General features: G+C 44.8%; 1 protein-coding gene across 1 annotated transcript in view; it reads right to left on the bottom strand.

The window, feature by feature from the left end:
* Window positions 1-25,622, bottom strand: part of LOC138793761 (zona pellucida-like domain-containing protein 1) — a 49,496-nt gene that overhangs the window by 5,558 nt on the left and 18,316 nt on the right. Inside the window, exons 5-8 of the mRNA XM_069972452.1 lie at window positions 24,632-24,729; window positions 21,720-21,800; window positions 20,635-20,806; window positions 16,473-16,581 (exon numbers count right to left, since the gene is read on the bottom strand). Coding sequence (XP_069828553.1) covers window positions 16,473-16,581; window positions 20,635-20,806; window positions 21,720-21,800; window positions 24,632-24,729 — 460 coding nt within the window. The remainder of the gene's footprint in view (window positions 1-16,472; window positions 16,582-20,634; window positions 20,807-21,719; window positions 21,801-24,631; window positions 24,730-25,622) is intronic.

The raw sequence follows: 25,622 nt of genomic DNA, 5'->3' as shown, positions 1-25,622 counted from the left end.
TGGCCTGGGATACACAGGACTTTTTCTGGTTAGATTCTTTGGAGAAAAAAAAAAAAGAGTCTAAACACAGAAAGTGCCATGTTTTCCATGATAACAAACAAAATGATGAATGTATATTGCAGGCTTGCTTTATTTTACATCTACTGTGAGCCGTGGTGGCTTTTCCCTACCTCATAAGCTTTGATTAGTACAGCTCTCCCGGTTTGGGTATAGAGCAAGGGTATTAATCAAGATTGTTGGGGCTGGGAGACACAGTTGGGGACTGCCCTGATGCCTCATGGTTCCGGCAGCATAAAAGTGATGACAGGTTCCTGTTAAGTGTCTGTAAAGATTTAATGTGATCAAATGCATGCTGCTTAATCTGTTCCTACATATGGGAATAACTGTACATCTATACATGGCAAATGGATGTACAGTTACACCCATGGGATGACACAGGCACAAAAGCAGTGCCTGTGTCACCCGCAGCTGTCCCAGGTGTCAATCACAACCAGGCACCCTCTGCAACTGTCGGGACTGGAATTGTGCTTTGATTAGGACAGTGATCGTTGCATCTAGCAGGGTTAAAAGAAGGAGAAGTCAAAGCAGAGAGTCCTAATGGTAGCCTTAGCACTGAGGTCTCTAATGTCTTGTCTATGGAAGTTGATCAGGTTCTGCCCAAAGGCAGAGACTGATCTGCTAATATAACACTGACAGGCATAATACACTCCAGTACTGATTGGTACTGCACTCCATTATACTTGTTATTCACAAATGGTACAGTCAAGTCCCCTAGTGGGACAGTAAAATAAAATTTAAATGTATACGAGCTTGCTTGCTACTTTTGGTAAAAATGTGTATGTGACACTTTAACCTCCCGCCCCTCCTGCTGATCTGTCTTCAGACCACTGCCCCACCTCCTCTGGCTGTCAATCATTCTAGAGGAGGCAGGGAGGCATTCTAAAGACAGAGTGTCAGCCAGAGAGAGGGGGTGGGGACTGAAGAACATTTTTACCAAAGATGCCGGCAAACATAGCATTGCTAAAGGTATGCATACAATGGTTGTGTGATCAGCATCTGGAAACTGGCAGCATGGATATATGGAGTTTTGTGCTGTCAGTTTCTCTTTCAGGCCATTTTTGGGGTTAATATTGATTATAATATATTGATTGAGGTTTTGTTAGCCTGTGACATTTTTATGTCTGTGACGTTCTAAAGCCCTCAGACAGAGTTGGGCAGAATAGGAACTGCTAATCAATATTTATCAGACTCAGTTTTAATTAAAAGTCACAATGAAACTCTGGATTGGTCATATTGCATTATATAAGGAAACAGTCCACACCACTTTTTAAAATGATTTATGTAAAAATAAAACCAGCAATTAGAGGTCAGGGTCTCTTTAAATCTAAGTTACTGATTAAAATCCATGGTTCAGTATAACCAAAAGAGAATCCAAAAGTGTTTTGATTGACATTTAATTAACAAATACATTCTTGCAGTTCTGCCGGCTCTTCTAGTATTGTCTTCAAATCAGATAAAATGAACTCTGTATGGTTACAGTAGTTGGAAAATAAGATCTTCGCAAGGAATCAAACAGGAAAATGAATTATAGAGTATAGTAATTGTTAGATATATGTTTGTCATTGTACTACAGCAACCATTTATTACTTTCATTGTTCTCTTTCCTGTATAATAAAATCAGACTTTAACAAATATTACATATCCAGCTAGCACAAAAAAGCAATAGATGCAGTTTATGATTTGCTTTAAGTGGTGAATTAAAATAAAGGCGTGCATATTTTAACCTCTTAAGGACAGAGCCTGAAATGGCCTTGAGGACCGGGCCAATTGTCACTTTTGTGGTTTTTTGTTTTTTTTTTTTTCCTATCCTTCTAAGGTTCCATTTACACAGAAAGATTATCTGACAGATTATCTGCCAAAAATTTGAAGCCAAAGCCAGGAATGGATTTTAAAAGAGGAGAAATCTCAGGCTTTCCTTTATGACCTTATCTCTGTTTATAGTCTGTTCCTGTCTTTGGATTAAAATCTTTGGCAGATAATTTGTCAGATAAACTTTCTGTGTAAATAGACCCTAAGAATATCCAATCCTTCTATTTTTCCACCTACAGGGCCATGTGAGGGCTTGTTTTTTTCAGGAGCAGGGGAACTTTGTAATGGCATCTTTCAATCTGCCATAAAATGAATGACGAAACCCCCAAAATATCATTTATGGGGTGAATTTGGGTAAAAAAATGTGATTCCGCAAATTTTTTTAGGGTTCCATGTTTACATAATGCATTTAACAGTAAAGCTGACATTATTTCTTTATCCTATATGTCAGTCTGAACACAGCGATATGCATGTTTACTATGTTTTCTAACTATTTACTATTTTTATTAGCGGTAAAACTTTTTTTTTTGCAAATAGGTAGATTTAAAATGGCCTTATTGTGACTCTTATAGCCCTTTTATTGTTTCCCCTATGGGGTCGTATGGGGTGCCATTTTTTGCACCATAATTTCTTGTTTTTATTAACATTTTTTTCTAGATCAGACATATTGATCACTTTTTATTAATTTTTTTATACATAAAATGTAATTTAAAAAAAGCAATCCCTGCGTTTTTTTAATATTTTTTGTTCACGCCGTTCACCGTGCAGGAACAATATTGTTTTATTTTAATAGATCTGATGATTACACACGCAATGATATATTATATGTTATTTAACTTTATTATTTTAATGTGTTTTATGTATAAAATGAGAAGGAGGGTGATTTTCACTTTTATTGGGGGAGGGGTTTGGGGACATTTTTTAAAACTTGTATTTTATTTATTTTTTTTACACTTTTTAAGTCCCCTTACAGGACTTTTACATTAATACATTAGATTTAATACACTGATTACTGCTACGCCATAGAATAGCAGGGATCAGTGTTATCTGTGATCTGAAGACCTGACTGCACAAAGAAAGGTAAGAGACCTCCAGCAGTTAGGCCATGTCATGACCCCCGTAGACTTGCTGCGGGGGTCCCGATCGGTAAGTGACAGGAGAGGCATGGTCTGCATAAGTGGTCTACTGCTCTGTACCCTGACCCAGAAAGTCTCCCTCACCTTCCAAATCATGACAGATCCACTTCCTTCCTACCTAATGCTCCCTGCAGTCCTTGTGTTTCCGATCCCCTCCATTCCTGCTATAATGTGTCTGCACTTACACTCATCTATACACACTGCTGCTATAATGTGCCTGCACTTACACTCAGCCTTTCACACGGCTGTATAGAAAAGTTTCTGTCACTGTCCTCCTCCACAGCTCCTCATTGGTCCATGCTTAACCCCTGTCATGCTGTCCATACAGTCCTCTGACAGCAAACCTGCTTCTCTATTCTAGCCTGTTGTACTATGCTACTGTATTATGGGGATCTGCAGTTCAATCCTGTATCTACAACCTGCTGCTGTTTTTCAGGTTTATGCAGTTACTATAAAGTACATTATACTCCACATGCTGATTGCTATACTGTACAGTAACATGACATGTTATAATATAACATATTCAGCTGTTTCTTATTGTTTGTTTCATCTGTTGTGCATGTTGTTCAGAATAAAAAAATCATTGCTTTTTGGGTGTGGAACCATTTGTCTGCTTTTCAAAGATGGTCCCAGCACGGATTATGCTCGTAATCCAAGGCACCACTGTATTCAAATTCTTTAGGGGCAATGTATCAATGGAGATTCTTGTTTGAGTACTCCATTGTATTTTTTTGGTGATCTCCCTGAGGCCAGTGATTGTTGTGTTTTAAAAGAAAACTAAAACCGGACAAGAAACAGACCAAGGCTATGTTCACACTGCGTATGAATCCGTCCATAGATTGTACGCCGCTGTACATGTGCGGCCGAACCGCAAACATACGCCCGTAATAAAGTTATGCTTCCCTAGCTTGTTTCGAAGCGATCTGAGGCAGGTCATTTACTTGGAAATCTTCGCCCAGCCCCATTAACCACACAGAACCTTTTGGATCGAAAAATCAAGTTCAATTTGGCTGAAATAAGTACTCCGTATGGGACCGCATGGAAATCCACGGCCGTGAGTTTCAACATTTCTGTCCTCAAACAATGGTCTTGTTCATTTTTCATGGCGCCGCATACGATCCTGCCGTAAGCTCATACGTAGTGGGCACTGTGCGGGCGTATATCGTATACATCAACCTCAAAACTACGTGCGTATATTCGCGGTTCGCACTATGGACAGATTCATATGCAGTGTGAACATAGCCTCAAGATGGATGTATAAAAAAAAAGTAAAAGATTTTTTTTATTGAATCACGTCATATAAAACACATATAAGTTACAAATAGACAAACTAAAAATCCACATAAAAAGGTAGAAGCCTGATGGCAACAGAATAAGGGGGTCGGGGGGACGGTAAGGGGTCAGGAGCAGAACAGCATGTGGCATTTCAGTGTGGTAAGAAGTAAAAGATGACTTCCGGTTCCGGCGCCATGAGGTAAAGCAGCACCTCACCTCGGCTCCGGTGCGCGCTCCCACAAACCAGTTTCCCGAACACCCGCAGAATCACACAGCACGTCCCGAACGGGGAATTGCACTCCTGGACACCCTGATGGACCGGTATGTGCAGAAAAGGGGCACAGCAAACAAGCCCAAGGGACGTGGCAAGCAGAGAAGGACTGAGGGAGCGGACGCCAGCATGGCGGCATCCCCCGCCTCCTCGAGAGCACAGTCGCCGGAAAGGTCAGAGCGTGATTACTCAGGGGGAGAGGAAGAGACGGACCCGGTGGTCATAGATTACGTGTCCCTGGCAGCTGAAGTGGCTAAGCGGATCGTACCGGGCCTGCAGGACTCTATCACAGCGGCTGTCACAAATACTCTGACGCAGCTGCAGGCGACGGTCACGGCTCAGGGCGGGAGGCTTACTGTAGCCGAGGACTGTGTGCAGAGGCTAGAGGATGCAGAGGACGGGAGAGAGACGCATATAACCTCTCTGGAGAATGAAAATAAACGACTTTGGGAAAAACTGGAAGATCTTGAAAATCGTTCCAGGAGGAACAACCTCCGTATAGTTGGCCTCCCGGAATCACTGCGCCAGAGAGATCTCGCGCGTATATGCGAACAGACTATACCTGCCATGTTGGATCTCCCCAGACCGTGCAAAGTTGAGTGGGCTCACAGATTGGGTCCGGACCCCAGGTTATTGGCACCAGAGGAGAGGGTTCCGCAAGGCCTTCATTCACGGCAGAGGACACGGCAAGTGATTGTAAAATACTTAGATTTTACGGACAAAGTGGCTATACAGCGTGCCTTCAAGAATAGGAGAGAAGGTCTTGACTTCGAAGGGAGTAAAATCCTCATCTTCGGTGATTTTTCTGCTGAAGTTTCCAGACGACAAAAACTTCTTTCCCCTATCTGCACTGCTCTCTTCAAGCGACAAATTCGCTTTGCCTTGATGTATCCAGCAATCCTGAGGGTGTTTCACCCTGATGGTTCTGTCTCCTCCTTTAATACCGCGGAGGACGCCGCGGAGGGACTACAAGATCTACTGAATAAGGACCCCCATAGGTCCCCCGAAGGGTCCCCTGGACGAGGACTTCCAAGTGACTCTCCTGCTTATAGATCGCAGCCCAGGATAGGGAGCCCTCCCCTGTCGCACAGGTCACCGGGTCTCACGGTGTGGTCTGGCCCCCCTAAGGAGAAACGGGTTAGACGTGCTGACCAGACACGCAGCGATGGAGAAGATGGGCGAGTGTGACTTTTCCATCACAGTTGCCTGGTCTTGGACATCACTAAAGGGCAGGATATGACAAACTGATGGCGAGAATTTCTGGCACTGCACTCGGGATTGTTTTGTGGTTCTATAGTTCTTCACTTATTACATTGTGCCTACCAGCCATTCCTCTGTCAGTACCCTCCCCACATCTTTCCTTCCCTGCTCTCCCCTTTCATTCTCCCTGGACCCTCTTCCCTTTTCCTGTCTCCCCCGTCCCCCCTTTGCCTTTCCCCTTCCCCCCGTCCCCCCCTCCCTCCATCTCCCCCCTCTCCTATCCTCCCTCCCCTATACATCTCTCTTCCTGCTCCTTTTCCCCTTCCCTCCCCTCTCCCTTCCAGCCCTTTCTCCCTCTTCCCCCATTCCTCACCCTGGGGCCACTTCCACCTCCCTCTTTCCCCCTTGTAGGTAATATTACCTAGTGGATTATATACATGGTTTTTTGGGCACCTGATATCAGCCTAATAGATGGTCCCTCTCTATCCTGTCCGGCTGTGGGAGCGGGCAGCGGGGCGGGATCTTTGTGTGGTAGTACTATGTTTGGAGAGGTTCTTTTCTCTCATGGAAAAAAGAGAACTCCTGAGGCCGCGTTAGTGGCAGTGATTTGTTACTGTTTCATCACTGCTATGGCCTGTGTTCAGTTTTATATATGTACAGTTTATGCTGCAGCATCATTGAGTTTTGGGGATGTTTATGGTGTTGGGGGGATCGGGTGGGGGGCCCACGTCCAGATAGGGGTTTTTGCTTATTTTGTGGCTCTAACGCTTTTTCTTTCTCTCCATTATGGTTAGCGCGGTGACATGGAATGTCAAGGGTCTCAGGTCTCCACATGAAAGAAACATGGTATTACGACATCTGAAGAAATTCTCCCCCGATATTGTTTTCCTCCAGGAGACACACCTGCCGGAGGAGGACTTCTTCAGGATGAAAAAATCGTGGGTGGGGGAGGTTTATGGATCTCTCTCTGTGGACCACAAGGCGGGGGTGTTGATTCTTTTGCACAAAACCTTCAGATATGAGGTATGTCAATCTTGGTCAGAGGGTAGGATATGCAAACTTCACATAAAAACAGACTCAGATATCCTTCAGTTAGTAAACGTGTATGCCCCCTCTGAAACTAATACGAGGTTTTTTACTTCCCTGACTGACTCCTTACTTAGGGATCAGGTGACTCATAGACTGATAGAGGGAGACTTTAACGCAGTCATGTGTCACGAGGAGGACAGGAAATCGGGAGGCCCTGCTGCCATACCACCTAGACATAGGGATAGGGCCCTACCTGGGTGGGCTGAGGCGATCTCGGTGGTAGACGAGTGGAGGCTGTTCAATTCTGACTCTCGAGAATATTCTCACTTCTCTTTTCCACACAATTCATGGTCTAGGATTGACTACCTTTTCATGTCTCGATCCCTGCTGCCAAGGGTGGACGCAGTTAGGATAAAAGATCTTATTATTTCGGACCACGCCCCGGTCCATATAAATCTTCATGACAAGATTCCCAGGGGTACGGACTACATCTGGAGATTTCCTTATGGGCTGGCTAGGGATGAGAATTTCAAGGCCTTCCTTAAGGGGTGGTGGATGGAATACCAAACGACCAATGCAGAACATGTGATGACCCCCCAGTTATACTGGGACGCTGCCAAGTCTGTCCTGAGGGGACGTATTATGACATATGTACATGGCCTAAGGCGCAAAGCGACGGACCGCATTAATGACCTTAGCTCTGCACTGAGAACAGCCTACACAGCCTTTATGGCCTCTCCGTCGCAGGTAACGAAGGAACGATGGCAGACAGTTAGGGCAGACTATGAGGGGTGGTTGGAAACCAAGGAAAATATTAATCGGTCTCACTTTGAAGCCACCCTATTCAGGTACGGCAATAAGCCGGGGAGACTTTTGGCCCGTCTGGCTAAAGGCAAGTTTCCCCTTCATCATATTAACTCTCTTAAAGACACTGCAGGGATTGCCCACTCTCATCCGGCCAAGATTAACATGATACTGAAGGAGTTCTATCATTCCCTATATTCTGACTCCCCCAATATGAACAATCCGACCCGTAACTGGTTGGCGGACAATGTGGTGCCAACTATTACTGAAGAGGATAGGGCAGTGTTGAATGCGGATGTCTCACTGGAGGAAATCAATAGAATCATAAAGACGTTAAAACCTAACAAGGCCCCGGGCCCAGACAGCTACGCGGGCTATTTTTATAAGTTGCTTGCTGATGAGGTGGCTCCGGCCCTCCTCCCACTGTACAACTCCTACCTGCAGAGATCCCCCATTTCACATGATATGAATACAGCATATATTAAAGTATTGCCCAAACCAAGAAAGGAACTCACGTCACCGGGAGGATATCGTCCCATATCCCTGATCAACATTGACCTAAAAATAATGTCAAAGATCATGGCTGACAGGTTAGCCACGTTGCTTCCTTATATTATTTCCCCAGATCAGGTAGGATTTGTACAGGAGCGGTCGGCGGTGTCCAATCTCCGAAAGGTTATTGGTGTTTTAGATGAAGTCCATTGGCACCCTGACCTGCACCCCTCCCCCGCCATTTTATCAATTGACGCTGAAAAAGCTTTCGATACTGTGCGGTGGGAGTGGGTGTGGGCGGTTTTGGATAAAATGGGATTCGAGGGGAAATTCATGTCTTACCTGCAGGTCTTGTACTCTTCTCCACATGCAAAAATCAGCACACCCGGGTTCTTGTCACAGTCTTTTGCACTGGAGAAGGGCACGAGACAGGGGTGCCCCCTATCCCCCCTGCTATTTAACCTAGCCCTGGAGACGCTGTCTAGAGTCTTAGCCCAGCATAGTGGCATTGAGGGCATAAGGGTGGGGGGCATTCCTGTCAAACTCGCTCTCTTTGCGGACGATCTCCTGCTGTTTTTGGAAAACCCCCATAGGGACTTGAAGGTGGTTTTTGAGTGCTTGGCCGACTTCGGAATCCAATCTGGCTTCCGAGTAAATGTGGGGAAGAGCGTCTTACTTTACTTATCCAAAACCCCTAGAGAAAAAACAAAGGGCGACAGCGCTCCATGGCGAGGATCAGAAGGGCAAGGTGAAAAAGGGATAGGGGTGCACGGCAACCCTCACCTGATGTGGTTGTACAAAGGGAGGCACAACACTCTGCAGCGTATATATCAAGGACCGCAGCCACTCCCGATATCCAACAGGAAACAATGATGCAAACAACCTCCAACTCCAGACTACACGGATTATGGGGCGCAGGTCCAACTTGAGATCGAGGCACAGTGAGTAATAAAAATATATATTTTATTGTGGAGACTCAACGCGTTTCGGAAACGCACCGGTTCCTTTCTCAAGAATCATGATACTGATAAAACAGAACAGCACCGTGCTGTTCTGTTTTATCAGTATCATGACTCTTGAGAAAGGAACCGGTGCGGTTCCGAAACGCGTTGAGTCTCCACAATAAAATATATATTTTTATTACTCACTGTGCCTCGATCTCAAGTTGGACCTGCGCCCCATAATCCGTGTAGTCTGGAGTTGGAGGTTGTTTGCATCAAAACCCCTAGAGGACATTTTGACACCCCGGTGACTATTACAAGATCACAGATAAAATATTTGGGTATTCATGTATGCCCCCAGCCGGGACAGATATATGGTTTAAATTACCCTCCCCTCTTTCAGTCCATCCTACAGGATATGGACAAGTGGAAAAAGCTTCCCCTCCCCATAATGGCTAGATGCCATCTGCTGAAAATGCTAGCCTTCTCTAGGCTGCTTTACCCAATGCAGACCCTCCCCGTACTCCTGCGTCATAAGGATATTAACAAATTGACCTCAGCCTTTGGAAAATTCATATGGAGAGGTAAGAGGCCATATGAATACCAAGGGGGTCTCAACTTCCCCGATGTCAGATCATACAACTTAGCATGCCTATTGCGTCATGGGGTGGATTGGGTGCGGGGGGAGGGTCCGTACTCAAATGTAGGGTTGTAGGCGGCCATGGCTGCCCCCTGGTCCTTGCCGGCCATTTTGTTTACTAAATTCTCAGCGATTCCGGGGGCGGTCAAGCGTAACCTCCTGCTACGGGATTCTATACTGGCATGGAGAGCATGCCTTAAAGGTGCTGGCCTACCTTTTCTGATTGGTAAGATGATGCCTCTGTGGTCACACCCAGAACTTCGAGCTGAGGTGCTTAATACTTTTCATACTGAATGGAAACGTAAGAATATACTGATAGTCCAACATTTATTACATCCATCTGAACACAGATACATGACCTTTCCAGAGATGAGGGACAGATATGGTTTGGGGACTGGTCATTTTCTACTATATAATCAAATTATGGGTTTCCTTAGAGATAGATTGTCGACTGTAACTTCGTTGTTTCAGTCTCATTTCTTACAGGAGCTGACACAAACTGAAAACCCGGTCCATTCTTTGTCCCACATTTACTGGATATTAAGAAGGTCCTCATCCACACAGTTTGCGCAGGGCATCTTTAAATATTGGGAAACCAAGTTGGTGAAAACGGACCTCTGCAAACCTATCCTAGAGGGATGGTCGGCGGTGTGTAAGGCAGTGGTGAGCGAGGCGTGGAGGGAAACTCAGTTTAAAATCATGCATCACGCCACATATGGTTTCTCTTTTCCGAGAACACCTGACCACACCGACAGGATAGAGGCATGCCCAAAATGTAATGAATGAAGCACTGACCTTCTCCATGGACTGGTCGCCTGTCCGTTTTCGAGACTTTTTTGGCTAAACTTGAAGGATCTGCTGAGGGATAAACTACATGTCTCCGTTCCATTGGAGCCCTCATTCCTGGCACTACATGTGCTGTCCGAGGACGGAGAGGTGACCAGGTTAATTCATGTATTTGTGTTAGTGGCGAAACGGTGCCTTCTAGCGCAATGGTTGGTACAGCAAATGCCCTCCTCAAGTGATGTGGTTGAACAAGTAAAAAAGTATATGATATGGGATCAAATGGAGGTGTGCAGATCTAAAGACAAACTGATCAAGGGTTTTTTTTAAAAAATGGAAAACTTTTATTCTATCGTTTCTCTCAAGGGACGAAATAGTTCATGTTATGTCACCATTTAAAGACACGGTCTGGTATATGTGCAAAGATGTAGCAGGCACGTTGGGGAGGCTGAAAATTTAGTGGGACCTGAGATGACGAGACCCAATAGAGAGGAAGCGGTTGTTCTGCGAGTACTGGACGTGGGCAGGGGGGAGGGGGGGGTTGTTTTGTATGCTGCAGTATGCCTTATGGACATTTATGTTGGGGATATTACCCCAAAGCTTATTCTGCTTGCGGACTGAGATGATCATTTCTTTTTTTTGTATTCTCTAAGTTCACATTATGGGTCCGGATTTTAATGCAGAGCCTTTTGTTATATCTGGAGGCGAAATTGTAAGTTCGCCTTGTTTATGATGTCTGTTTTGAAAATTGAAAATAATAAAAAGAAATTAAAAAAAAAAAAAAAAGAAGAAAAAGATGCTGTTTACCATTATCATTTTTTACCCTTATTCTGTTTTCATCCGGCCACCACCTTTTTATGTGATTTTTTTGTTTGTTTGTCTATTTGTGACTTATATGTGTTTTATATGATGTGATTCAATAAAAAGTATTTTACTTTTTCCTAAATGCCAGTCTTTGGTCCATTTCTGGTCCAGTTTTGGTTAAGTTTAGCGTATTTGGACGTGGGAGGTTTACTGTTACTTATTTGGGGCTTTTTTTGGCATCTATTGGCATCCTGTTATAGAGCAGGAAGAACTGAGCAGATTAAAGGGGTATTCCCCCCCAAAAATTTTTTGCATTAATACGTTGCCCACCCTTAGCTTTCCATCTTTCCAATATAAAGTTATTACGGATTCTGCACAGTTTTGATGTTATCTAGAAGCACTCACCCCCACCGTTTGCATAGAATCATCAGCTCTCAGTCCACTCCGACACGCTCCCTGCTCCTGGCCCCGACCCTCCGAGACGGCATCACGTGTCCTCCCTCTCTTCAATGGGCTGGCTTCTAACCCTGCCTATTGAAGTGAGGGAGGACACTGACAGCTGCTGCTGCTGTCTCCCGACTGCCTCCCCCCAGGTCACCCCCCCCCTCGCCCCTGAACACACCTGTGCCCCCCCCGCAGCTCACCTCGGCACCCCCCGCCCCCCCCTCCGGGACTCACCGGCACCACAACCCCCGTTTCTCACCCGCGGCACGACCACCCCCATTCTCACCCGCAGCACCTCGGCCCAAGACCCCCGTCTCACCCGCGGCACGACCACCCCCGTTCCCACCTGCAGCACCTCGGCCCACGAACTCCCCCCCCCCCCCCGTCTCACCTGTGGCACAGCTGGAAGCGGCGGTACCAACACCCCCGGACCCCACACAGCTCAGTACAGCACCCCCCGCCGCCGGCTACTTTGCTTGGTTTCCGGGATGCGGGGGGGGGGGGGGGTGCTATGGGGCGCTCACTAATCGTCCGATCCCCCCCCCTCCTCCTATACAAGTACATCCCCCCCCCTTCCGATACCGAATACATCACCCCCTCATCGGATCTGCAGCACCGGGCCGTCTCTCAGCTTCCATCACAGCAGGAGCTCACAGCGTTCTGTGCGCGACAAAGCACGGTGAGCTGCTGCAGCTGCTATGATGGAAGCTGAGACGGGCCGGCACTGCAGATCTGATGAGGGGGTGATATATTCCGTATCGGAAGGGGGGGGATGTACTTGGTATAGGAGGAGGGGGGGGGATCGGACGATTAGTGAGCGCTCCATAGCACCCCCCCGCATCCCGGCAACCAAGCAAAGTAGCCGGCGGCGGGGGGTGCTGTACTGAGCTGTGTGGGGTCCGGGGGTGTTGGTACCGCCGCTGCCAGCTGTGCCACGGTTGAGACGGGGAGGGGGGCGAGGTGCTGCGGGTGGGAACAGGGTGGTGGTGTCTCCCCCCCAAGCCTTCACCTCCTCTCTCCCCCCCCTTCACATCTCTCTCTCCCCCCCTTCATATCTCTCTCTCCCCCCCTTCACATCTCTCCCCCCCTTCACCTCCTCTCTCCCCCTTCACATCTCTCCCCCCCTTCACATCTCTCTCCCCCCTTCACATCTCTCTCCCCCCTTCATATCTCTCTCCCCCCTTCACATCTCTCCCCCCCTTCACATCTCCCTCCCCCTTCACATCTTTTTCCCCCCTTCACATCTCTCCCCCCCTTCACATCTCTCCCCCCCTTCACATCTCTCTCCCCCCCTTCACATCTCTCCCCCCCTTCACATCTCTCCCCCCCTTCACATCTCTCTCCCCCTTCACATCTCTCTCCCCCCCTTCACATCTCTCCCCCCTTCACATCTCTCTCCCCCCCAAGCCTTCACCTCCTCTCTCCCCCCCTTCACATCTCTCTCTCCCCCCCTTCATATCTCTCTCTCCCCCCCTTCACATCTCTCCCCCCTTCACTCCCTCTCTCCCCCTTCACATCTCTCCCCCCCTTCACATCTCTCTCCCCCTTCACATCTCTCTCCCCCCTTCATATCTCTCTCCCCCCTTCACATCTCTCTCTCCCCCCTTCACATCTCTCTCCCCCCTTCACATATCTCTCCCCCCCTTCACATCTTTTTCCCCCCTTCACATCTCTCCCCCCCCTTCACAGCTCTCTCCCCCCCTTCACATCTCTCTCCCCCCTTCACATCTCTCTGCCCCCCCCTTTACATCTCTCTCCCCCCTTCACATCTCTCTCCCCCCTTCACATCTCTCTCCCCCCCTTCACATCTCTCCCCCCCTTCACATCTCCCTCCCCCTTCACATCTTTTTCCCCCCTTCACATCTCTCCCCCCCTTCACATCTCTCCCCCCCTTCACATCTCTCCCCCCCTTCACATCTCTCTCCCCCCCTTCACATCTCTCCCCCCCTTCACATCTCTCCCCCCCTTCACATCTCTCTCCCCCCCTTCACATCTCTCTCCCCCTTTACATCTCTCTCCCCCCCTTCACATCTCTTCCCCCTTCACATCTCTCCCCCCCTTCACATCTCTCTCCCCCCCTTCACATCTCTCCCCCCCTTCACATGTCTCTTCCCCCCTTCACATCTCTCTCCCCCCCTTCACATCTCTCTCCCCCCCTTCACATCTCTCTCCCCCCTTCACATGTCTCTTCCCCCCTTCACATCTCTCTCCCCCCCTTCACATCTCTCTCCCCCCTTCACATCTCTCTCCCCCCCCTTCACTTCTCTCCCCCCCCTTCACATGTCTCTCCCCCCCTTCACATCTCTCTCCCCCCTTCACATCTCTCTCCCCCCTTTCACATCTCTCTCCCCCCCTTCACATCTCTCTCCCCCCCTTCACATCTCTCTCCCTCCCTTCACATCTCTCCCCCCCTTCACATCTCTCTCCCCCCTTCACATCTCTCTCCCCTCCTTCACATCTCTTCCCCCTTCACATCTCTCCCCCCCTCTTCACATCTCTCTCCCCCCTTCACATCTCTCTCCCCCCCTTCACATCTCTCCCCCCCGACCTCCACCTCCCCATCACCTCCTCTCTCCTCCATCTTCACCTCCTCTCTCCTCCATCTTCACCTCCTCTCTCCCTCCCTCCCTCCTCCATATAGATATATAGGGTCATTGTACTTCGCAACTCAACCCACGGCACCCAACCCCCCCACGCACGGCTCACCGGCTGACCTGCGGCCCCCCTCACTCAAATAACTCAACTCTGCTAAGCAACACTCTCAACTCTGCTATGCAACGCACACAACTCTGCTATGCAACGCACACAACTCTGCTATGCAACGCACACAACTCTGCTATGCAACGCTCTCAACTCTGCTATGCAACGCACACAACTTTGCTATGCAACGCACACAACTCTGCTATGCAACGCACACAACTCTGCTATGCAACGCTCTCAACTCTGCTATGCAACGCACACAACTCTGCTATGCAACGCACACAACTCTGCTATGCAACGCACACAACACTGCTATGCAACGCACTCAACACTGCTATGCAACTCACTCAACACTGCTATGCAACGCACACAACTCTGCTATGCAACGCACTCAACTCTGCTATGCAACGCACACAACCCTGCTATTCAACGCACACAACTCTGCTATGCAACGCACTCAACACTACTATGCAACGCACTCAACACTGTTATGCAACAGCTCTGCTACATCATGGACCAATCAGACGTAAGCATTGCATGATGGGAGATGTAGTTTTCTGGCTGGAGCCATGTTGGATATAGATCGGCTTTCTAAAAAACTTGTAACTCAGGAACGGAAGCAGCTAGAAAGACGGGAGACGGCTCAAAATTCTCAGGGGGACTTGGTGAGTAAGACCAGCTAGGTTTGGGAGCATTTCATTTTTTTTAGCTCTTGGGGGGAATACCCCTTTAATAAATATATATATATATATATATATATATATATATATATATATATATATATATATATATATCGTTGTGGGAAAAGATTCAGTATAATGTGTAACTTGGAAATTGAAATCCCTGCTTTTGTGTTAAGGAGTCCAGTGGGCGGTGTCACTCAATGGACTGGACTCTGTAGCATGAAAACATCAGAGATTTCAATCAGGAAATTACAAGTTATACTGAATCTTTCCCCGTAATCATATATATCAATCCACTCAGCTTCTTCTGCTTTAAACATGATGGTGATATCCTAGGTAGTGTTTTCATGGTAACGGGTTCCCTTTAAATTAATAAAATGTTAATTAAGGGTTAAAAACAATCTATTATATCTAATATATCTAATATATAAGGTCTGGCAAGAGTACTTCTTCCAGAAATCCAGAAATCTGGTAGCACAGCTCATCACATCCATCTAAATTTAGGGAGGCTGTAATACCAGATGCAAGAAATTAACTGCTGGTTATTGCTGCTGGAGGTGGTTGAAAAGCAAAAATAGCTGAGGTGGCCATTTTAGGCGGTTTACGGCACTCCTATTGACATTAATAGGAGCCGAGCTAATAGGTTAGCACCTTAAGATACTGTATGATAGTTATGTAACTCCCAGAGCTAGCGGTGCTACATTATTTATGCTACTCCCTTTAACCTCTGTAGGAGTTATGTATATTACGCTGTTTTCAGTTTCCACATACTGTACTTCCAGTAAACACAAGCAGGCCAAAGGAAGCTGGAAGACCCCTGATCATGAGATAGATGATGGTTCCACCACTGAGACCCACAACTTTCAGAGATTTATGTAATATCCTGTGAATATGTCATAAATGTCCAGGGAGGAAACCCACTTTAGGATAGATACAGTCAGGGCCGTATTAACCGCTGATACTGCCCTAGGCACTAAACTTGAAGATGCCCCACCACAAGATTGGTAGATTGGTAGGTAATAGCTCCAGGTGCCAAATTTAACACTGCCATACCAGACCTGACCAATACTGCCATACTGTGACTGGATAACACCACCATACCAGTCTCCCTCACTCTACTCTCTAATCACACCTGTGCCCACTTCCTCCCCTCCCCCTTTCAAAAAATAAAAAGAGACACCAGATTTACTGGAAAGTTCGAAAGAGAGGTTGAAAAGTTGTTTTCTTCCCACTGCTCCCTGGTGCTGCCCCCCTGCAAGGTGCTGCCTTAGGCACCGGACGACGAGTGCCTAGTGGTAAATACGGCCCTGGATACAGTACATTTTAGCATACTATAATAAATGTATAAATTATATATGTGTTGTAAAAGGTAAAGGAATCTGTAAATAAGAATAACATTACCGCTTCTTGTAATAATGGGGCCAGCAGATACAACAGCATTTCCAGAAAGACTTTGCGGGGCGAGTGTAGCCTTTGTATGTGCATCTCTTCTTTCTCTGTTGTGGCATGTCTGTAGAAATATAGATTAGTAAATATTTCCAGACCAATCAACTAATATAGCATTGTCAAAACAAAATATTTGAAGTAATAGTTTATCACGTCTGCAGTTATACAGTAAGAATATTAGTACAGTATTTGTGCCTTCCTTCCTTGAAAAGAGTCTTTTGAGTTACGTCCACCACATAGAGTTATGTCCATGTTTGTTTACCATAGTCTTAATGATCTCTCTGCACTAGTTGGTAATACACATCTACGTAATAATCAAAATAATTTATCTCAACGGACACCATAAAATGTATGATTTCTTTAGGTGTACCTGTTATTAGACAGCTTTACCCGATCAACGTGCCATCACTCCTGCCACTGGTTACAAGGGTGAGTTCTGTGCACAGGCCCTCTCATTCAATAGGACTAAAGCACAGAATTCACAGGCTGTCTAATGTCAGGTAGGCTTTAGTTTTTTTTTTATCATCTAACTTTTCATGTAACTACTGTATATATATATATATATATATATATATATATATCTCAGTAATAATATCTAAAATATAAACATTCAAATATAAAGAGTTCATGCTCTTATTGCATGCTTATATCTATATCATAAAAATCAAAGTCTGTCTGTCCTCTATAGACTTCCAAACGCCTGAACTGTTTGATCCCAAATTTGGCACATTGGGTGCCCGGGAAGGTTATTGTGAAGGTCCCGTCCCCGCCAGATGTACAGGAGGGGAGGGGGAGGGGAAATTTTCCCATTCATCCCTTAGAGATGAATGGGAAAATCTCCTCACTGCAAACACAGGTGATATAATTAGCTGCAGCAGACACGGCAGTTGGAGCCTTAACAACCAATAGGATTACTGCTTTCATTTTCACAGGGAGTTATGGTTGCTAGGGAAGCTGCCTCACAACATCCACAGTAATAACTGGTAGACCCCCTACTCCATCTATACAGTACATGTATATACAGGACCCCCTACTCCATCTATACAGTACATGTATACAGGACCCCCTACTCCATCTATACAGTACATGTATATACAGGAGCCCCTACTCCATCTATACAGTACATGTATACAGGACCCCCTACTCCATCTATACAGTACATGTATATACAGGGCCCCCTACTCCATCTATACAGTACATGTATATACAGGACCCCCTACACCATCTATACAGTACATGTATATACAGGACCCCCTACTCCATCCATACAGTACATGTATATACAGGACCCCCTACTCCATCTATACAGTACATGTATATACAGGACCCCCTACTCCATCTATACAGTACATGTATATACAAGGCCCCCTACTCCATCTATACAGTACATGTATATACAGGACCCCCTACTCCATCTATACAGTACATGTATATACAGCGCCCCCTACTCCATCTATACAGTACATGTATATACAGGACCCCCTACTCCATCTATACAGTACATGTATATACAGGGCCCCCTACTCCATCTATACAGTACATGTATATACAGGACCCCCTACACCATCTATACAGTACATGTATATACAGGACCCCCTACTCCATCCATACAGTACATGTATATACAGGACCCCCTACTCCATCTATACAGTACATGTATATACAAGGCCCCCTACTCCATCTATACAGTACATGTATATACAGGACCCCCTACTCCATCTATACAGTACATGTATATACAGGGCCCCCTACTCCATCTATCCAGTACATGTATATACAGGACCCCCTACTCCATCTATACAGTACAGGTATATGCAGGGCACTACAGGTATACCAAACTGTGACTGGGTAACACTGCCACACCAGACCTGACCAATACCGCCATACTGTGACTGGATAACACCTCCATACCAGACCTGACCAATACCGCCATACTGTGACTGGATAACACTGTCATACCAGACCTGACCAATACCGCCATACTGTGACTGGATAACACTGCCACACCAGACCTGACCAATACCGCCATACTGTGACTGGATAACACTGTCATACCAGACCTGACCAATACCGCCATACTGTGACTGGATAACACTGTCATACCAGACCTGACCAATACCGCCATACTGTTACTGGATAACACTGCCACACCAGACCTGACCAATACCGCCATACTGTGACTGGATAACACTGTCATACCAGACCTGACCAATACCGCCATACTGTGATTGGATAACACTGTCATACCAGACCTGACCAATACCGCCATACTGTGACTGGATAACACTGCCACACCAGACCTGACCAATACCGCCATACTGTGACTGGATAACACTGTCATATCAGACCTGACCAATACCGCCATACTGTGAATGGATAACACCGCCACACCAGACCTGACCAATACCGCTATACTGTGCTGGATAACACTGTCATACCAGACCTGACCAATACCGCCATACTGTGACTGGATAACACTGCCATACCAGACCTGACCAATACCGCCATACTGTGCTGGATAACACTGTCATACCACACCTGACCAATACCGCCATACTGTGACTGGATAACACTGCCATACCAGACCTGACCAATACCGGCAAACTGTGACTGGGTAACACCGCCAGACCTGACCAATGCCGCCATACTGTGACTGAATAACACCATCATATCATACCTGACCAATACTGCCATACTGTGACTGGATAACACCGGTATACCAGACCTGACCAATACCACCATACCGTGACTGGATAACACCGCCACACCAGACCTGACCAATACTGCCATACTGTGACTGGATAACACCACCATACCAGACATGACCAATACCGACACACTGTGACTGAATAACACTGCCATATGGGTAAACACAACTCTGCAGGCATACAGGACACTACAGGTATACAGGACCCCAGAACTATACACTACAGGTGCACGGGACCTCCACAAAACTATATACTACAGGTATACAGGACCCCAAACTTTACACTACAGGTATACAGGACCCCAAAACTATACACTACAGGTATACAGGACCTCCACAAACTATATACTTCAGGTATACAGGACCTCCACCAACTATATACTACAGGTATACAGGACCCCAAACTATACACTACAGGTATGCAGGACCCCAAAACTATACACTACAGGTATACAGGAACTCCACCAACTATATACTACAGGTATATAGGACCCCAAACTATACACTACAGGTATACAGGACCTCAAAACTATACACTACAGGTATACAGGACCTACACCAACTCTATAATACAGGTATACGTCACCTTCACCAACTCTATACTACAAGTATACAGGACCCCAAATATACTGCAGGTATACAGGAACTCCACCAGCTATATACTACAGGTATTTAGGACCCCAAACTATACACTACAGGTATACAGGACCTCCACCAACTCTATACTATAGTTATACAGGACCCTCAAACTATTTACTACAGGTATACAGGACCCCCGAACTATATACTACAGGTATACAAGACCTCCACCAATTATACACTACAGGTATCCAGGACCCTCAAACTATAAACTACAGGTATACAAGACCTCCACAACTATACATTACAGGTATACAGCACCAACTATATACTACAGGTATACAGGACCCCCGAACTATACAGTACAGGTATACAGGACCTTCACCAACTGTACACTGCAGGTATACAGGACCTCCCTCAACTATACACTACAGGTATACAGCCCCCCTAACTACACACTACAGGTATACAGGACCCCCCCAACTATACACTATAGTTATACAGCCCCCCCCCCCAACTATGCACTACAGATATGCAAGACCCCTAAAAACTATACATTGTGGGTATACAGAACCCCTCCAACTATGCACTACAGGTATACACTAATTCCACTGATTAACTCAGATGAAACAATACCTTTAGCTTGGCCTCCTGGGCACCTTAGAAAAAATCTAATTAACACACTGACACTTTATACCCGGCCAGCGCCGGGTACATTTTCTAGTATATTATATTACTATAAAGATGAATATGGATGACAGAACTTTTTAGTTTTATGTAAATAAAGAACACAATACTTTTTTATAACTGGATAACAGTTTCAGTACTTACAGGTGTTAAGTAATGGCAGTCATCTGATCTGCACAGTTTGGTTACACAGTGCAAAAAAACTGTGGACATTTTCTGGTTTTTATGTTTGACGAAGCGGAACACTTCAAAGGAAAATCTCCCCATTTGACTTTTGCCATTTTCAAAAATAGTTGTCTGCGGGTCCTTATCACAGCTTTAAATAAAAAATGCACATTGGTAAATATTTATATTAATGAAACAATTATGCCTTTACTATATGTAGGGTTTAGCAGATACTTTAGCATGATGTGTAACATTGTATTGTAAATCATGTAGAAATGTGCTAGTTAACAGCTTGTTTCACATTTTTAGCTGAGAGAAAATACAAAAAAGAAGCTTACCTGTCTGCACTCCCCCAGTGTTCTCATATGGGTCTCTGTTGTCCCCTCTTGATCGCAGCCACCTCCACTTCCTGACTGAGATGAGAGTGACACTCAGCTAATCACTGGCCGTGGCATTGTCCCAGACTTTGTCAGTCAGTGATTGGTTGAGTACGCTGTCACTCTCATCTTAGTCAGGAAGTGTAGGAAACTGTGATCAGCAGGGGACACCGGGGGAGCACGGGCAGGTAAGTAATGATGAACCAACTTCTAAAGCCCTACAAATATTAAGCTGTTTTAAGATTTGGTTTGGCCGAACCCAGTCTTTATTTTAAAGATCGGCCAACCTGCCGAACTAAATGTTCGCTCATCTCTAACAAATACTTTCTCTCAGCTACAAATAAATATATACAAACAGATAATATAAAAAGATAGCAGATATAACTAGGAATTTTAGAGCAAATTCACAGTAGAAGTGAAGGGCTTCGTTCCTATCAGCATTATGGGCTTTGAAGTCTGCTCAACTCCCTGCCACTCCTTCCCAGGTGCGGGGAAAAGCTGGATCCAGTCCTGGGAAACTGGGAGGAGTGGCAGGAAGGGGAGCAGACTTCAAAGCCTGTAGCCTGATGACAAAAATTCTGATAGGAACGCTGCTTTGTTCTTACTGGTAATTTAATCATCTCATAACAATATTCTACTAAATATCTATTACATTTTTTGTACTTTCTACTAAAATAAAATTTTTACCTGAGGAAGAGATCATATCTGATGTCATCATTTGGATTACCTGAAGGTGTTGTATAACAATAGTCCATTAAAACATTCCACCTATGGTATAAAATAATAAAATAGTAGTAAGAAATAGCAAAACTGTTTCGCAAAGATAGAAAGATGTATCTATAGTAATAAGCACAATTTTATTTCAGCAAAAAAAGATAACTATACATATGACAATGCAAAGGAGAAGCAGCACATGTTTTGATCATTCTCACTGAAATCGATGGATGCTGCAAACTGCATTTATTTTGGGCATTATTTTTTCAAGCATGCTGATTTGCAAGCTGTTTTGGTGGCGGTTTTCCACATGGTTTACACATATGGGGGAGGAGGGGATTTATCAAGGGCTTTGCATCTATTTATAGGTGAATAATCAGATTTTTCAACCATTTTTGGTCGACGTTCTATTTATGAACCAATATTCGACAGGCAAATTTTTTTCTAAAGAAACTTTTTTTTTAATCTGCCTGTTTTTAGTAATTACCCAAAAATTCACATAACCTGGGATTTGCACCCAATTTATCATTTGCGACTTTTCAAAAAGTCATATAAACCAGGTGACTTTTTTGTAAATATTTTTTTCACAAATTTATGAATATTTTGTTAAATCAGATCTATTCCGCTGGGCAAACAGATGAAAAAAACAAACAAAAAAAAAAAAAAAAACAGATGAAAACTCTGTAGCAAAGTCACAGATTTTAGACTTACTAGTAAATATTCCCCATGGTTTCTAGTAACTGTGTGAATATATCCTTACTATAAAACTCCATTCCCATTTTTTCTGGTATTTACAGATATGTTTGTTTCTGGTTTTAATTACAGCTTAGGCTATGTTCACATCATGATTGAGCCTTTCTTCACACATATATGTCAGGAGTATTCTCTGTCATCAGTTGAAAAGCCCCAGCATATGCGACTGTATAAACATATAGTGGCGTATGTAAATCAATTGTTTATGAGGGAATCTGTCAGCTCCTGGGCCCTACCCAAGGTGCTGACAGTGTGCTGTAGCTGGCGGTCCCCTAGTGAGCATGGTACCTTTTGGTAATTTGTCTGTGCAGTGGATTATGCACAATCTCAGGTCTCCTACTATAATGAAGAGTCAAAGAGGAGTTGTTTGTGCCACACTCTGGCACCCCTTACCGCTCCTTCCTCCTCCCTCTTCTTTATGTATAATCAATGCTGCCTGGCCTCTTGCTCACTTAGCTATCAGTCAGTGTCTCTGATTGCAGATCAGTCCTCTGTAGGCAGTTTATATCTGAAAGAAACACTCAGATATAGCTGATTCAAGATTCAACTATAGCTGAGAGTTTCTTTCAGACATGAACTGCCTACAGAGGACTGATCTGAAATAAGATACACTGGCTGACAGCTAAGTGAGCAGGTAGCCGGGCAGCATTGATTATTCATATAGAAGAGGGAGGAGGAAGGAGTGGTGAAGTGTGCCAGAGTGTGGTACGAACAACTCCTCTTTGAAACTTCATTACGGTAGGATTGTGCATACTCAACTGAGAAAGGTAACATGCTCACTAGGGGACTGCCAGCTACAGCACATTGTAATCACCTTAGGTTGGGCCCGGGAGCTGACAGATTTCTTATGTAAACTGTGATGGGAATACACATTTAAGAATGGGTTTCAGAATTATTAGATGAAAAGGAACTGATTACCACAGTGAAGACAATGAGGAACTTATACTTTCCAGCTTCTTCTAGGAGATGTAATTTGGTCTACTCAAATAGGGAAGAAAGACCTTATGGGCTCCTGGACCTACATGTACATGCAACTAAACCCTCGGCACCCAATAGAGAAATGATGTACAACATAATCTTATTTTGCAATCTTGTTGGGATATTTAGGGAAATTAGAAGGAGTGTTTGCCATGTCCTTTGAGTCTGGGAGACACAAGTTTATTGTTAGTATTTTAAATACCAAATTCCCTTGTTGTCCAAAACCCTTTTATTTTTTTAAGAAATGAGGTGCACTGAAAATATTTTCTTGATCAGAATGATTGAAGGTATGAAACAACTGTGTTTTGCTAATTGCAGCCATTGTTTCTGATTCTTTGCATTTAGCCTACTAAGAGACGTTTTATATGTTCACGCAAAGGACAAATAATGTTTATTTCTCTAAAAACTCGTAACGTTTTTTTCTAGTGGAAATCTAGACACTCTTCTATGTCTGGTGCTCCAGGAATAACTGGAAATCTATAATAATAAAAGTGCTGTGTGTTTATACCATCCTTGAGAATAGTCTCAGCTATTTCATCATCAATTTGGCATTTTCAAAAATGAAGCTGCCCTGGCAGCCTCCTAGTAATGATCCTCAGCTGTAAAACAAAGTTGCCGCCGTACATTGCCAGCCCCATTAAGGTTATATTCACAAATAGCTTTTAATTAGTGTTTAATTAGCAATAATAAGCAACATTATGCCGCAAATTGCGCAGTTACGGTAAAAAATTTTGCCCCATTTTTGACTGAATTGTGTCAAATATAGCAACATTTTACTGTGATTGAGCATTTTGTGGCAAAATAGCATTAATTAATGCTAATTAAACGCTATGTGTGAACATAGCCTTAATCTCCTTGGTATTAAGATGTTATTATTTTTAAAGGAAAAGTGTCAAATTGCACTAATCATTGCTGGTTAATTGTGCTCATGAATATGTTTAAATAACATTATTGTAAGAAGATGAGAGTTTGATAATGTTGATATTCTCGTGTCCCTGGGTGTTCTCTGACTCTAAAGCTTATCTTTGCTTTTTTTTACTAGAGGTGACATCTATGCACATTCTTCATCTCCACAGCATGTTTTGTGAATCATTCATATGCAAGGACAAAAGACAAAAAACAAGTAGGAACAATAAAAAGCTGCATCAAAATACCGTCCGTCAAGGTTGGTTGCTCTCACTGCTGCATATATTTTAGTTTTCAATGGCAATCCACTGCTTGGAATTAGCAATTGTTCTCTGTAGGTTGAATCCTGTAATAGTACACAGTATTGATATAAATGAATCTTCACAAGTGTTGCAAAATTGGCTCTGTGAGGGTATGTTGACAATACGTTGGAGTTTCATTGCATTAACACAATAACGGACGACTGGATGGCAATTAAATGATTGATCACTGCAATGAAGTGATACAGTAATGCAATGAAATGATGCAGCACTGCAGTGAAATGATCAACTACTGCAATTACTTGGTGCATTCTCATTGCATTTTCATTGTGTCACTGCATTTGTAAACACAGCCTTAGGCTTGATTCATCTGTGCCGTGATCCGCGCCGCGATGACCAGACGGGATCCCTTAATAGCAATGCAGCCACCCACGGCAGAGATGAAAGGAGTGCATAATGTGTGCTCCTGTCATCGCATCTGAATATTACTTACCTACTCCCTTGTGCCGGCCGGCTTACATATTCACCAGAACTTATGTGGACTACGCTGGTTCGTGCTACCACCAGGAGACGAAGGTAGCGTATTCTATGCCACTTAGGGTGAACATGTAGCCGGCTGGCCGGCACGAAGGAGAAATTGAGAAGTTTTCAGATATGATCACAGGAGAGCAATTATGCGCTCGTGTCATCTCTGCTGCCGGGCAGTGAGGGGAGATTCGTACTTGGATATGTCCTATTTTTTCACAGTGGGGGTCACGGCACGGATCATGTGAATGGCTCCATTCACTTGATTGGTTCGTAAAATTGACTGTGGTCCCGTATCCATGTATTTTACAGGATATGTAAATGCAGCCTTAAAGTGACTGTACCACCAGGCCCAGGCTGAAGCACTGGAGGCGGGCCAACCCACCCTTAGTGGAAGGAAACCCTAGCCCCTCTATGATAGGGTTCCATTGATTCTAATGGAGTCACGTCATGG

This window comes from Dendropsophus ebraccatus, chromosome 5 (assembly GCF_027789765.1).
Source record: "Dendropsophus ebraccatus isolate aDenEbr1 chromosome 5, aDenEbr1.pat, whole genome shotgun sequence".
NCBI classification, from domain to species: Eukaryota; Metazoa; Chordata; class Amphibia; order Anura; family Hylidae; genus Dendropsophus; species Dendropsophus ebraccatus.
The sequence above is the reverse complement of the archived record's forward strand: the minus strand, read 5'-3'. Positions and strand labels throughout refer to the sequence as shown.